Below are 15,758 nucleotides of genomic sequence, written 5' to 3' on the forward strand. Positions count from 1 at the left end.
GTGAGGGATGAATGAAGTTATTTTCTGTTAATACTGAATCTAAGAGGAATCACGTGGTCACCTCCAAGCCAGATTCTGATCCTGTTCAGTGGCTTGTGGCAGGGATGTAAATAGGAAAGCAGGATGAAACCCCTTCTCCTGGTGCTCACAACGGGGAGGAGATCAGCACTGAATATGTTTTCCATAGTTATCTGTGCTCTGACAAATAGGAAACAATTATTTCAAAGAGGAGAGGTTGCAGGGAGCTCCTTCTGCTGTGATGCTGCAGATCAAAGGTGGCTTTGAAGGAAAAAAAATGAGCTTGGTTTGACCTACGAGCACAAAGCAAAGGTGAAAGCTTTAACCCACCAATTCAGGCATGGCGTGGTGTGGTGCAACGATGTGTGTTGGTGCTCAGAGGCTGTATGTTGGATTGAAGCAGCGTTTGAGCCTCTGAAACTGTCCCTCCTTTCAGGTAAAGCTTTTTCTCTCCTTTCATTTTTTGATGACTGTATGAGCCATAGGCATCGTTTCCTTGCTGGCAAATTGTCCGAGCACAGAGCTGCCCAGCATGGACATTATTTGCTGTTTGAGGAATAAAATTATTCTGTTGGGTTCAGGGATGAGTTTAAGAAAAAAGGGCATTTTCTCTGATTTTCATCATTCCCAGGTTCCCCTCTTCTGGTGCAGTTTCAGGTGCTGTATCACAGTTTGTTTCCAGAGAGGAGAAAGGTTGCATGGCATGGAACCCCCAGACCAGCCCCTGCAGAAGCACAAGCAAAAGCCCTGGTGCTGTCTGGGAACAAACCCACTGCAAACCTTTTTGCCCAATTTTCTTCTCAATGCAAGGCTGCTTTCCAAAGTGGGTGTGTGTTTAGCTGCTCCTACCATCCTGTGTGATGGTCGTGCCCACCCTGGGAGCCACATTTGGCTGCAACCCTGGTTCTGCTATCAAATAAAGCAGAAGCAACAAGAGCATCCCTGATGTGGAGGTTTGCTTTCCCTCACCCACATCCCAGCATCACCAGCTGCCAAACAGACCATGAGCTTTGGTGGGGGGTCCCAAGCAAGCGTTTAGGTAGGAGTAGCCCAACTCACCCATTCTTGCCACCACCCTGTTGCTGTACATCATTTTATTAAAAGAAAAATTCACCCACCACCAGCAAAACCCACCTTTTTATTTTCCTTTTGCCTTCCTAAAACTGCTAAATTACCTTAAAATATTTGGGGGGGTGTGTGTGGATTTTCTTCCTAAAGAAAGACACGAGCCATCAGGATCCTGAGTAAATGTTTATGGCTGAGCTATAAAGTGCCAGTAATGGAAGTGCTGACAATCCTTCAGCCACAGTGGTCCCAGCTGGCCCCTCTGATAATAAATTACATGAAACGAGGAGTAAACAAGACTTTCTGATTCACCAGGGCTGTGTGCAGCAGCGGGGTAAAAACAAGTTGGATTTTCAGCACTTTGCCTTGGGATTTTATTATTTTATTATTCCCCCCTCAGCTTCTATTTTGACCCAATGGCTGGAATGTTTTAAATTAGCATTGGGTGTGTGTTGAGATTTTTACACTGTGAATATTTCAAGAGACATGAATCTTTAATACCCAGCTCAGGAAATTTGAAAATCATCAGGCAGTGGCTATACAGCTTCATAAACCCACTGTTATATGATGCACTGGCAAAATAACAAGCTTAAATCTGCTGTGGTACCCGGCTGCACGCCTGCAATCAATTCAGCTTTGTACAAATGCAAAGATGTTCCCCTTGGGAATGTGCTAGGTGCCTGTTTTTTCCTGTGGAACACTGGGAAGGGATCAGAACTGACCTGAACCTGTGTGCACGTGGATGTTTTGCTGCACGAGGCTGTTAAAATGTTCCCAATTTAAAAAGCTTTTGGCCAAACAAGTAAAAAAAGCTTTAACACCCTCACACAGAATCACAGAATCCCCAGGTTGGAAAAGCCCTTTAAGATCATTGAGTCCAACTGTTCCTGTCCTGTGCTGACCCAGATCCCTGAGCACCTCATCTCCCCGTCTGTTAAACACACCCAGGGGGGTGATTCAGCCCCTCCCTGGGCAGCCTGTGCCACAGCCCCACAGGGAAGAACTTTTCCCTCCCATCTGCTCTGACCCTGCCCTGGGGTAGCTTGAGCCCATTGCCCCTTGTCCCATCTCCTGTCCCCTGGCTGAAGAGACCATTGCCCACCTCTCTGCACCCTCCTGTCAGGTCAGTGGAGGTGGGGATAAGGTCTCCCCTCAGCCTCCTCTTCTCCAGGCTGAACACCCCCAGCTCCCTCAGCTGCTCCTCAGAGGATTTGCCCTCCAGCCCGTTACCTGGGTAGAGTCCAGCCCAGCCGGGGACCGGTGCTGAGCCATGAGCATCTCAGCTGCACAGCATATGTGAGCTTCATTGTTTAATAATACACAGCAACATTTAATTAGTGTAACCATTACTATGCATAAAACACTTTAATTACACTGAAGGCTGGTGGAATTCAGCCAGTTTGGGGCGAGGTTGAGCAGGAGGCTCGGATCTCATCTGTGCACTGAGTTGTGGCTGTCAGCAGACAGCACAGAGAGTCCTTCACTCGCACAAGTGTGCAAGGCAACAGCAGAAAGCCCCTCCCTCCCTGACCAAGGGCTCCTTCTGCCTATGGTGAAGGCTCCAAAATGCATCTTCAGTCACACCACAGTATTCTGGGCAGGTTTTCTTTGCCTGCCACAAGGCCGGGTTGAGGCTGACCATCAGCATGTGGCTGTGGACATCCCCGCAGCCACGCTGAGCTGGGAGGAGGCATGGCTCCAGCCTTCATCTCCTCCAGCATCCCTTGCCTGAACAGCCCCTCCCTGTCCTTCAGCTCAGGAGGTGTCTAAGTGAGGGATTTGCAGCTTTCCAGAGCGGTCCAACAGCCGTGGCTGTTCCAGGCAGGAGCACGTGTGAATCCACACATTAATAATACCTTGTGTCATCACCGGTGGAGACATTAGTCCTTGGTACCCACACAGCAGATGGGTTGGAGGAGTCTCATCAGCATCCTCAGGGTTGCCAAGCAGCTAAGTGGCTGCATGTGTTGTCACTACACGGGAGAGTAATTTTGGGACGCTGCGTGTTGCTGGCTGGAAAAGCAACGGAGCATTCGGACTGGGGTGAAACTACAGCTCACAGCTTGTCCCTGGGAGGATAAATCGAGGCAGGATGTGAACCCCAGGGTGGGACCTGCCAGAAACCACCAGTCAGGTTTTCCTTCACTCTGAAGCCTGTGCTTGTACATCCCCCTGCCCCAAAACTGGCTGCCCCCAACCCCGGAGATGCTTTAGTGACCAAGAGTGAAAAGTGTCCTCTGGCTCTGACAACTTTAGTTGCTCAGGAACTTTTCTTCTTTCTTTTTTCTTTTTTTCTTTTTTCTTATTTCTTTTTTTCCATTTTCTTTTTAATTTTTCTTCTTTCTTTTTTCTTTATTTTTTTCCTTATTTCTTTTTTCCTTTTTTTTTTTCTTTTTTCTTTTTTCTTTTTCCTTTTTCTTTTTTTCCTTTTCCTTTTTCCTTTTTAAATTGGTTTATCAATTCTTTTGTGATTGGGTTTGTTTTTTTCCTTCATCAGTTTACTTTTCCCCAGGCAGCATTTTGAAATCACCAAAGCCCTTTATTTTAGCCTTTTCTGAAAGAGAAGTAGCTGTTTAAAGCATTTTAAAAAGCCCCAAACCAGCTGAGAATCACACAGAATCACAGAACACACTTAGTGACAGCAAACACCTGAAATATCAGAATATGATGAAACTGCTTGGAAGTCAGCTGAACTTTTTGAACTTCCTGATATGGGTCAGGGATATTTCAAAACCTTAAAAATGTTTGTGGAAAGAGAAAACCAGCTTCTGCCTGACTCCTGTATGATGCTGGTGTCTAGAAATGTGGGTTATGGTGAGAAACATCCATGATAACCGTGACCCAACGTGCCGGGTCCAAGGGTACCACCCTGCTGTGTGCTGGGCACCGAGCTAGCACCAAGGTCTGTAGGGTTGTATGATGCCTCCCATGTAGCTGGGAACCCACAGATGAGGTCCCACCTGCTATTCTGGTTCCTGTCTGGATGGAGACCGGGCAAGGGAGGACAAGGATTGCTCATTATCACTGCACAGCCACCAATTACAAAACACTTTTGATGTTCACTGACGTCCCGGCACAAAGATGTGCCGAGAGGAGTGATTTGAGGCAGCGGTGATGCCCACCGGAGCGGAGCCACCAAAGGCAGCCGTGCCAGGAGGGGAGCAGCCACCTTCTGCTCCTACCAACCTGGGAGGGGAGGTACAGCTGCTAAAACCATGCTTAGCATCCCCAAAATGGGAGCTTGAATGCTCCAGCCTCGTCCGCCCTCTGCTCAGTGGCAGGACTGGAGATGCAGAGCAGAGGAGAGCTCAAAATATGAGGCTGTGTCTGCACCCATGTCACCTCCAAGGAAAGAGGATATGTAGCTTGGGTTCCTCCCAAGCCTTCCCTGCTCCCACGTTTGCCTTTATCTGCCCAAGACAACCGAGAAAGGGGCATAAACCCTGGCATGAGGAAACCTGTCCTTTCCCTACCGACGCTGTTGCCGGTTGCCGCTTTCAGTCCCCCCCCAAAAAAACCCATTAAGATAAATTATAAACGTCTGGTTTTATAACAGCTCCAGATTTTGCAAGTTTGAAAACTTGGGTTCCTTGTGGAACATCTTTTCTTCCCGGAACCGTGGGCTTCTGCCTTTATTCATCAAAAAAACCCGTTTTTTAGCCTTAATTTAACATCATTCTGTTGGCGCTTTATGGACGAGCAGCGCGCTGCTCTCTCCCCTGCCCACATCTGTGGTGGGAACAAAGAGGCGCCATCCTGCACCTGTCCCTGCTTCACAACCAGCTGAAGCGAAACCCCATTCAACGCTCCCCAAACAAAGTGCAAGCAGTGACTCAGTATGGAAATAAGACTTGTTTCTTTTAAACTCCATTATGCAGCAGCACAAGAGAGCGGGCAGGCTTTCTTGCTTGGTGAGATATATATATATATATATATGGCTGGTGTGCCTATTTCAAAGTCTCCTTCAAATGTTTTCTCAACAACCCCTAGACAAAAGGAAGAAAGACTGTGTTTCCCCCCCACACATGATACTGATGCACATCTGCTCCCTTCGCTGTTTCAATTTATTTGAACTTTCACTAAACATGGGCAAAAAAACACAAGAAAGTGGAACAAAAATAGAGGAGAAGTCGCTGGTCCCAGGCTGCAGCCAGCCTGCACTTGAGTTTTCCCAGTATCCACCAGACTTTTAATGGGAACTCATTTAATAGAACCTAGGAGTGGTGACTTACCAAGAGATTGTGAGGTCTCTGTCCCCAAAGGATGTCAACACTTGGCTGAGCAAAGCCCCTATGTGGAAAGGCTGAATGAACTGGGGCTGTTCAGCCTTGAGAGAAGGCTAAGAGGGGATCTTATTAATGTTTATAAATATCTCAAGGGTGGGACACAGGGGAACATGTCCAGCCTCTTCTCAGTGTCTGTGGAGACAGGACAAGGGGCAATGGCCTCAAGCTGGAGCACAGGAAGTTCTGCACCAATATGTGGAAGAACTTCCTACCAGTGAGGGTGAGGGAGCCCTGGGACAGGCTGCCCAGGGGGTGTGGAGTCTCCTTCTCTGGAGAGATTCCAGCCCCGTCTGGACATCGACCTGTGTGACCTGTCCTAGGGACCCTGCTGTGATGTGATGCCCACGCAATGAAGTAGGTGCAACATCTTGAAGTGGTGTCACTGGAAACATGTCAACTCCAAGGATGCTGGGGCAGGAACTACAGAAACTTTAAAAAACCCATGGAAACTTCTGCACCAAACTTCCTAACTCCTGCTGTCCATCTCAGCCAAGCTGCTGTCCTCCTTTGCTCAGATTTATGTTAACTGACTTCCAGCAGAAGTTTGGGGGTTGAGTTGTTTATCTGCTCCTTCTTAAACAAAATCCATTTTGTTATTGTGAATAAACCTAATCCATTCCCAGCCGCAGTAAACGCAGCAATTTTTTATTCTCTTTTTTTTTCTGACTGCATAATATAGCTATTTAAAAAGTGCTAATTGCTTCTTTTGGAAAAAGTGCCTGAATGTTCCCGTTCCAGCACAGAACAAGCAGCATATGTACGGTGCTATCAAGATTGTTTATCTTCCCCACTCCTCTATTCTTAATATTCTCCACTTGGGTTATTCTGAAGCCTTTGCAGGCTCGATATACAAAACTGGTCCAGTGATTTTAAAAGTTGCCCTTTTGGGGCTGAGATGAGTGTAAAATGGTGAGTGAAGGAATCTTTCATTCTTTTTTACTGTCCAGCTATACCATCCTGGTGTGGAAAGTTGTGGAAAGCTTTCCACCTTGCTGCCCTGGCCGGCATCATCATCATCATCATCCCTCAGTGATGGATGCTGATGCAATTACTTCTCTTCCCTTTTGCACAACATCAGGTTAGATCCACCTTCTGAAGGATATAGATTGGGGACAAAAAGGCAGCGAAGGTCTAAGGAGCTTTGCTGAGCTCTACACTGTGTCACCAAAGTGCACATGAGAGGAGGAAGAGGATTGGTTTCGGAAACCACTCTTCCACTTTGATTCCCATCTCACAAGCTATGAAACATGCTCTTTGTAACCCACAGGGCAATAATCCTGCTTTATGATATTGACTGCTCCTTTCCTTGTTGCTTTCTGCCCACAATTTTATCTGCAAGTCACCAACAGAAGTTCACTAGCCATCAGCCAGTGCCTCCAGAGCTTTTGATGGGTCCCAGGTTTATTGCTGCCATAATGTATTGGAAGTAGGATTCTCTGATGGGGAGCATAACTGATATGATGGCAGTCATGCCTTAGAATTGTGAAGAATGAGAAATACTGGGACTTTCCTGGAGGAGAGAGAGGCCACCTCCTTTTCCCCTAAAACACCGGTGCCACAGGGTACGCCTCTGAGACAGACTCCTCTAATCCAGGCAGCACACTGGAGCTGTGAAACAGCCATGCCTGGCATCCCAAATGGCTTTGAGCCATTGCAAATGGGAGGTAAAATTCACTCTAGAATTTATTTCTTACTATAAAGTTCAGCTTGACCCGTTAGCTCTACTTTGAAAGGAAAAATTATGTGCATTTTTAGTCAAAAGGAGGACATGGCTCTGGACTTTTCAATAGAGAAGCCCAAGAATAGGTCCTCAGTGTTTTCCAGCCAGCCCCCTGCTCAAAAGACACACACATCAAGGTATTAAAAACCTCCCTCGTGATTGTCCCAGGGTTATTTGCTGTATATACATTACCTGGCTGTAAATAGACGTTGGCAGCAAGAATAAATCATTGAAATAGGGGTAAATCGGGAATAGGGAGCAGGGCTCTTCCCTGCAGATGAGGGTGACGAGCCACGTGCCTTGGATACCTGTTGCTGGGGTACTGCTGCATCCCCCATCCCTGGGTCACCCTGGCTTTGGCATGGCCTGAGGTGTCTGTGTGTCACACACAGGTACAGTGAATACTGAATATTTGTACCACAGCTCAGAGCCTTATGCTCCAAGTTTTTAGGGGGAATTTATATTTTTAACTATCAAAGAAGCAAATGGAGCTATGTTACTTCACGTTATGTCAGCACCTGAAACCATTACAGGAAGACTTCCCTTTTTCCTCTATTTCCCAGGAAATGCCTGGGCTTAAAGCAGCTAAATAAAGTAACAACACTGGAAGAAAGACGTCCCAGTACCAGGTAGTTTTCTCCATCCCACTGGCTGGTGACTGCTCTCCTGCCGTGGTTGGGGTGACTCACGCCGTTGCCTGGCTCTATTTTAAGACACCAGCATATCCAGGCTCTGCCTGTGATGGGCAGTGGGTTTCTGTGATGCAGACATACCTGGTAGCTCCAGTCGCTGTCCTGTTTGCTCCCACTGACAGAACACTGACATCAGGAGTGAGTTGTTCTGGGATGTGGATTTCAACGTCTGTGCTCAATGGGACCTCTTTACCCAGGGTTTGGCTGTTCTGTGTCCATTGTACCTTGTCAGCCCCCTCCCCTTAAACAAAACCTGCTTTTAAAGATGCTGGGGATCTTTGAGAGTGAAAACCACCGTGGCACTTGGTGGTCTCTTCCAGCTTCTGCCAACCTTGTTTCCCACATGGGAATACACCTTAGAGAGGATAAGTTCCAGAAGACAGTAAGGCAGCAGGAGCCTGGTCCCATAGGAGGGAGCAGAACCACATCCCCTTGAGCTGGGATCCTCATGCCATGGCCTGGGGCTGTTTTTGGGGTACTGAAGATCATGGAATCATAGACTGGTCTGGGTTAGGAAGGGACCCCAAGGATCATAGCGTTCCAACCCCCCTGCCACAGGCAGGGCCACCAACCTCCAGGCCTGGAGCTACACAAGGTTGCCCAGGGCCACATCCAACCTGGCCTTGAACGCCCCCAGGGATGGGGCATCCACCCCCTCTCTGTTCCCCTAATACCTAATCTAAACCTTCCCTCCTTTAGCTTTAGAGAAGGATGCAGCCCCGCATCTGGAGACGATGCCGTTACTTCACTCTGTCAAGAAGCATCCATACGCTGGGACAGGCCTCCAGGTTACCTGCCTGGAATTTTGTGCAACTGAATGTCAGGGAATGGGAATGTGATTTTCTAAAAGAAATTTAGAGACAGTTTTTTTCCCAACCCTTCGAATTACTGATTCAGGGTGAGTGAAATGCTTTACTTAAGGCTTTCATAATTAATGGAAATCCTGTCGTGGTTGGCTCCCCGGGCTGCATATTGATTGATGGAGCTACCAAAGCAAACCGCGCTTCAGAGGACCAGACATCGACCCAAATTACAAAGCCCACGGGGGTTGCTTCACCGTGAAGAACTACCTGTGAAGGGAGAGCACACCAGAACTTTAATTTACAGGCCATTTGAAACTGAGTTTAATATTGCAAGCACGCTCCTGGGGCAGCCAAGGCAGCTCTGGGCCTGGTGTCAAAGAAGAGCCACAGCTTTGCCATCACGCGTACGTCATGGCGGCCACCGGCCTGTCCCCGCGCGTGACTCACTGCGGAGGCTCCACAGGCTTCAGCGATGCAGATTGCTGGTGACAATATCAAATTGTCCTCTGGATCAGTCTTGAAGCTTTGGAAACAGCAGTTAAGAAGCAAATCATCCCCAGAGAAGCTATTATCTCCTCGTCTCATCATCTGATGCTAATGAGAGATCCTGGCAGACCGCAACGCGCATCCGTCCTTTCCATTCAGTAGCAGAGTGATAGGAGAGTTCTGAGGGCAATAAATCCTCACCAATCCCTTTTCTCTCTCCCTTTCTCTCCTGTCATGAGTACTTTGCCCTCCTGGCCAAGCAGAGACCATAAATCAGCCCTGCTGAAGAACTTCTTCAATCCCTGCTCAGAAAAACAACAAGATTTGTGTCAACAGGGCCTCAAGCACTGGCAAACAGGAATTTCCAGCCTGGACTGCCCATCATGGTGTGTGGGTGATGGCTTGACCCAGTGTCAGCCAAGCAGGGCTACAAGCATCTGGTTCCTGAGTGTCATAGAATCATAGAGTCATAGGATCATAGAATGGTCTGGGTTGGAACGGACCCTGAGGATCACAGAGTTCCAACTTAGACCTGGCTTTATTCCCCCAAATTCCTGCTTCCCTCTGCACGGCCAAGTTGCAGCAACACACCCATGGAGACCCGCTAGAAGGCAGTGTTGCAAAAAACTTCACAGAAGCCTCTTGTTCTGAAAGCTGCAGGTCATCAAACCACAGGGGTGGATCTCCTGAGATAGGGACCTCTGTGAAAACCCCAAATTGCTTCGTCCCCGGTGATTTCCTGTAGATTTTGCAAGAGCTGACTGCAAGGCGAGGCATGGAGATCAAAACTCATCCCCGACAGGGAACTCCAACAGGAATATTTTAACAACAGAAACCATGAATTATTTCATGCCTCTTAGAGAAACAGCCTTAATAGAGATCTAAAGTTGAGATGTGACCTGCTCCATGCTGCCCAGGCTGGGCTGATGGGACACCACAGACATCCCCATTAGACCAAGCACCAAAACAACTTAGAAACAGGCCTGATTTGCCAATAAAATCCAAGGATGGAGTTTCCAACCTGTTGCTAGAAAGACAAGAAGCTGCTCTCCTGAGATGCCCAGAAGCGATCTCTTACTTCTGCAGAAAGGCTTGTGAGCCAGATCTTTGCATTTTTCTTTTAGAAAGCCAGGCAGCAGCAGCAGATATTTGATGAGCTCTATGAATGGGGTTGTTGATTCACTGGAAAACACCGGAAAAACTGAGGAAAAACAAATCAAGCCAATTTAAACTGCTGACACAGTTTTGTATTGGCGAATGAAAAGGGTTTTGAAGCGTCGCAATAACCTTGTAGCCCACACAGAAGAATGAATTCCTGATTTGATGCTCAGTAGACTCAGAATAAAAATACTGAGTGTGATTTGGTGCACAAAGCCTTTGTGGACACAAAAAAACCCCACTTTTGGGGAAAATTTCTGGAAATGGAAGCGTGTGGTGATGGCTTTCTAAAGGAAAATGAAGATGCAGTTTAAATCCTGCATCTTGGGTTAAAATATATAAATATTGGGAATTGAGAGCTTCTCCTTGCTCTCAGGCTGGGGTGTTATTCAGGAGTGAGTGGAGTGCAGTGAAATGGAATTACAGCCTAAGCGCTGATGCACGTTTCCCCTCCGCTTCTGCCAATAAACGTGGATGTCCAGTGGTTTGGTTGAAGTGATGCTTCAAATTGAACAGAGCTCAGGGAACTTGGTTCCTCTTCAAGAGGCTTTTAAAGTTGCATTCAGAAGAAATTATTTGGGGGGGTCAGGGAGAGGCTATTTGTTGTGACATGAAAACTTGACAGCAGCAAAGGGATAAAAATTCAGTGTTAGGACTGGAGCACATAGAATCATAGAATAATCTGGGTTGGAAGGTACCCCAAGGATAACAGAGCTCCAACCCCCCTTCCACAGGCAGGGACACCAACCTCCAGGCCTGGAGCTACACAAGGTTGCCCAGGGCCCCATCCAACCTGGCCTTGAACACCCCCAGGGATGGGGCACCCACCACCTCTCTGGGCAGCCTGTTCCAGCCCCTCACCACTCCCTCTGTAAAGATCTTTCCCCCTAATATCCAGTCTAACCCTCCCCTCCTCCAGCTTCACTCCATCCCCCTTGTCCTGCCAGTCTCTGCCCTTTAACAAGCTGATTCCCCTCCTGTTTCTCTGCTCCCTTCAGGGACGGCAAGGCTGCAATGAGGTCCCCTCACAGCCTTCTCTTCTCCAGGCTGAACAAGCCCAGCTACCTCAGCCTCTCTCCATAGGGAAGATGCTCCAGCCCTCTAATGAGTGGTCCCCAGCCTCCGAGCAGTAATGACAGACTTACACCATGATAATTACCTAAAAGCCCCAAGTCTTGTTGGGTGATTAAGTGGTTCAGCAATTATTCTCTTGCCCAAACGTCAGGAAAAGGTTTGGTACCCTTCAAAAAAAGCCATTTCTTCAGCTGAAAGACTTTGTGGGTGGCAACCAGCTCATGCTGCCAGCAGAGCTGTGAAGCCTGGGACTCTCAAGCCAGCTCCTTTGGGTGCAAGGTTCCTCTTCCACCAACTCATTCTGAGCACGTCACTGCAGAGCAGAGCTCAGGGGCTTGGCCAGCCTGCTGTTAGCTGAACACGTTTGGCCTTTCTCTGAGTTTTCTCCTTAAGTGTGAACTTCCTACATTTATCAGGCTCATTTGGGAAGTAATTAAAAGGGCCTCCTCATGTATATTCTTTGAATATTAAAGCAGGTCCCCCACCTTGGCTTCATCATCCCTGGGAATATTCATAAAACAAATGTGCTCCAGCTGAAAGGATCCCAACCTTTATGGAGAAGGGAAAGGAACACCCCTCCTCCCCGCCCCCCCCCCCCCAATCCTATCATGATAATGTCATTAATTACTTTGCTAAACCATGATCAGTCTCCATCTGAGGACAGTATTTAACGCAAGGCAACCAGGAATAGGAACCCCCCGATGAATCACCTCATATGAAGTCCCACAAACCAAAGTCGTGGGGGGAAGATCTGCTCTGGGTTGCAGAGTTTCTCCTCGTTTTCTCTTCCTTCCTTAACAACTCACCAGTCCCCATGAGACAAACTGGGGTGATTTTCTCCCTAATTCAGCTGCTCCCCTGTACACAGGGCGCTGCTGCCAGTGAAGGAGCTGGGCTTGGGTACTCATCACCTCCGCACTGGGCTCCAGAGGAGGTTGTGCCCTGTGAAACCCCTGTGGACCTGCCCCAGCTCAAAGCACTGACGATACCAGAGGGTTTTGTTCTCTCCCTGCGGTTTATGGATAATCATTTACGGAGCAGCTCAACCAGTTTTGCTGCTGGGACTGGATGCTGCCCAGCCAGGGCTCTCCCAGGGCTGGCACCAGCTCTGCTAGGAGGTTGTTTGCACAGAGCTGTTGCGTAAAGTGAGGTTAAACATCAGTTGTTGCCACCTCCCTTACCTGGCTGAGGTTCTTCTTCCTGTCACTGTGTGTCCTAGGAGTCTGTAAATAGTCTCTTGCACTACCCAGGAGGAGGATTTTGCACATCAAACCTGGGGTTTAATATATGATGCAGAGTCTGGACACACATGGGATGGGATGGGATGGGATGGGATGGGATGGGATGGGATGGGATGGGATGGGGCAGGTGGTCCCTGCCCTGCACTGGGGAGGCTGGTCGGGAGCAGGAGCTAGCGCGGCCCCACGCCTTAACACAGCAATTGGGAGTGGAGCTCATCCTTCTGCTTGTGCCTTCATCTGATTTCCAGCTCAGGAACTTGCTCTGGGGTGACTGGGCACACAGGAGAGACATGGATCCAAAAGGAAGGTGGCTCTTCTGTAACACCTTACCCACAAACCCGCTCTTCCATCTTCATCCCATCCAGTTGGGATGCTGAGCCCAATCTCGGTGCAATTAGGGCCAGTTTTTAGTATCATCTTTGATGTCATGACTGCCCAGAGGTTTTAGCAATGAACTCAATCTCTGGCCTCTTTCTGTGCCGTACGGCCCCATTCTCCCTTCACAAGCAGCTCTGTCATGTTTTCTTTGCTTCACTCCCTGGGGTTCCCCTTTTTCCCCACCCCATGGTGCTCCAAGCAGCACAGTAACAGGAGCCCTAAGCACATCCCCAGCCTCAGCACTGAAAGCAAACACCAAAATGATGGTCCAGCCACAAACGGCTGCTGTTTTGGCAGGTTCCTCAGCTCTGCCTGGGACTGATGTGTTGGGGGAATGGGGATACAGCTCTTGCGGTGTCCAGGCAGTGAAAATATCCTGGGATGTGGGGATGTCCCAACTACACCCTCCCATAGCCCCTTCCCAGTGCTCCCAGGGCAGTGGTGCTGTTTGACTCGTCCTCTCAGCAAAGTCTGTGGAAGAAACACAAAATTCAGGTGTTTAACCCATCTCAAGAGCTTACTGAGGAATTGGTTTATTAAGGCTCAGCCAGAAGACAAGAAATAAACCTGAGGGTGGCCGAGGCAGCAGGGACCCGACTCCACAAACTCCCAGGACACACAGGGACCTTCTGCAAAGGGCTCTCAAAAAACTTACCCAGTTCCCAGTTCTGCTGCCCTGTCTCTTACTTGAGAGGCTTTGGGAAATCTAGGTGCTTGCAAACCAACAGTGGCAAAACCGCAACATTAATGTGTGTAAAACACCACCCGGGAAGTAGGAAGCGGGGAGGATAAAGATGGGGATGGGATGGAGGAGCCTTCATACCACACAGGTGGCACTGCACCATCGGGTGCCCTCATACATAACAACAAATGTGCCAAAAGCTTCAACTTCCTCCCCCACTCTGTCCCTTTAAATAACACAAAAAGAAACATTGAAGTGTTGAAGTTAGGGTTCACAGGATTAAAAGGCTTTCCCTTGTTGGGTACTCCAGTGCTCGGGGGCCTGGCCTGCTGTGCATGCAGCCTCCATGCTGGTATGCAATGCACGCACGGTCGCTGTGCCACCGTGGGAGGTGTGCAGAGTCCCACTGTGCAAGGTGCCCACGCTGTTGTACAAGGTACATTGTCCCTGCATCGAGCAAGACATGCACAGTCCCTGTGACATTGTACAAGGTGTGCAGGGTCCCCATGCCACTGCACAAGACATGCACAGTCCCTGTGTCATTGTGCAGGACGTGCATGGTCCCCACACCATTACACAAGGTATGCAGGGTCCCTGCATCATTGCACAAGGTGTGCGGGGTCCTCATGCCATTGCACAAGGTGTGCGGGGTCCTCATGCCATTGCACAAGACGTGTACAGCCCCTGTGCCATTGCACAAGGTGTGCAGGGTCCCCATGCCACCATGCAAGGTGTGCAGGGTGCCCATACCATTGCACATGACGTGCACGGTCCCCGTGCTGTTGCACAAGACACGCAGGGTCCCCGCACCTCCATGCAGAAAGCGTGAGGCAGCCAAGGCCGCTCACAGCACCAGAGGTGGGGGGGAATCCATGGAAGCTGCTGCATGCTCCCGCTGGCACGACTCAGGCTCATCGGAGGGTCCCGCCGAGGCAGGGCAGGCAGGTGCAGCAGGCGCAGAGGCTGAGCGCGGCCGTCAGCAGGGCCGAGAGGCGTGATGGCCGCTGGTACACGAAGGCCTTCTTCACCTCGCCACCCGTCTGGGCCACGTAGTCGAGAGTGCGCCGGACGTATTGCTCCACGCTGTCGGCGGCCCCGTGCTGCTCGGCCAGCAGCCCCTCCAGCTGCAGGAAGAGCCCGTGCAGCTCCGCCATCTGCGCTTCCAGGTCAAGGAGCTGCCGCTGGCGCGCCTGGGTCAAGGCCAGGTGCTGCTGGGCCTTCAGCTCCTCCAGGTCGCGGCCTACGATGCGGGGTGCCTCGGGGCTTTCGGCCAGCTGGTCCAAGTCCTCGGCCCCCAGGTTGATGCCCGCCAGCTCCGCCTGCCTCTCGATCTGCTCCTTCAGCCTCTGCCGGTACCGATTCTCCCGGGCGTAATGGCGGGCGAGGACGGCGCGGTACCGCCGCAGCAGCAGCCACAGCTGGGTCTGGCGGACTCGGGGGCCCGCTCGCCCCGTGCTCCCCTCTGCTGCTGTCGGCAGAGCACCCAGCCGGGGCTGCAGGGCCACTGCCTCACGGGTGAAGGTGGCTCTGGCCATGCCGAGCCCCTTCTTCTCCTGGGCGATGCTCTCCTCCGAGGTGCAGCACAGCACTGTCTGCTGTGTCCTGTCGATGCTCTCAGAGAGCTGCTCCAGCCGGTCCAGCTCCCGCCACAGCTCAGCCGCCTCCTGCAGCACCCGGCTGACTGGGCTGGCGTCGTCTGTGCCGAATGCTGGGTTGTCGAAGCACAAGGCATCCTCGTGCGGGTCTCCCTCAGCTGCCGCTCGCCGACGCAGCTCTGCCAGCCGGTCCCTCATAGTCCACACCGGCCACCGGCACTGGGATGGGCGGCACATCGGCCCTGGGATGGGAGGTGTGAGGCCGGAGCTCCCTGCGTCAGAGGGAGCCTTTAAAAAGCTTCCTGAAGCAAATATTGATGGAGGTGGGCAGGCCGCCCTGCGTCAGCCGCCCAGCCGGACCCCACCGCCGGCGGGGAGGGGAAGGGAGGCAGAGCGGGAGGAACGTGGCTGGGGTGGGATGGCTGCCAGCACTGCCAGTGCCTGCGTCACGGGAGAGGCTCTCCTGGCCCAACATCTGATCCTCCAGGTTTTAAAACAAAGGGCTTTTCATGTGCTGAGAAACAAAGCCAGCCAGGGGCAGAGGAGGGGGCCGCCTGCCC

General features: G+C 50.4%; 1 protein-coding gene across 1 annotated transcript; it reads right to left on the minus strand.

The window, feature by feature from the left end:
- Nucleotides 1–14,514: 14,514 nt before the first annotated feature.
- On the minus strand, nucleotides 14,515–15,396 carry LOC311195766 (syntaxin-1A homolog; the record flags this gene model as incomplete). Its single annotated transcript, XM_084269191.1, has 1 exon — nucleotides 14,515–15,396. One exon carries the CDS (start codon nucleotides 15,394–15,396, stop codon nucleotides 14,515–14,517), a length of 882 nt encoding a protein of 293 aa, XP_084125317.1.
- Nucleotides 15,397–15,758: the final 362 nt, after the last annotated feature.

Source organism: Gallinula chloropus (genome assembly GCF_964237585.1).
Source record: "Gallinula chloropus genome assembly, chromosome: 11".
Lineage (NCBI taxonomy): Eukaryota > Metazoa > Chordata > Aves > Gruiformes > Rallidae > Gallinula > Gallinula chloropus.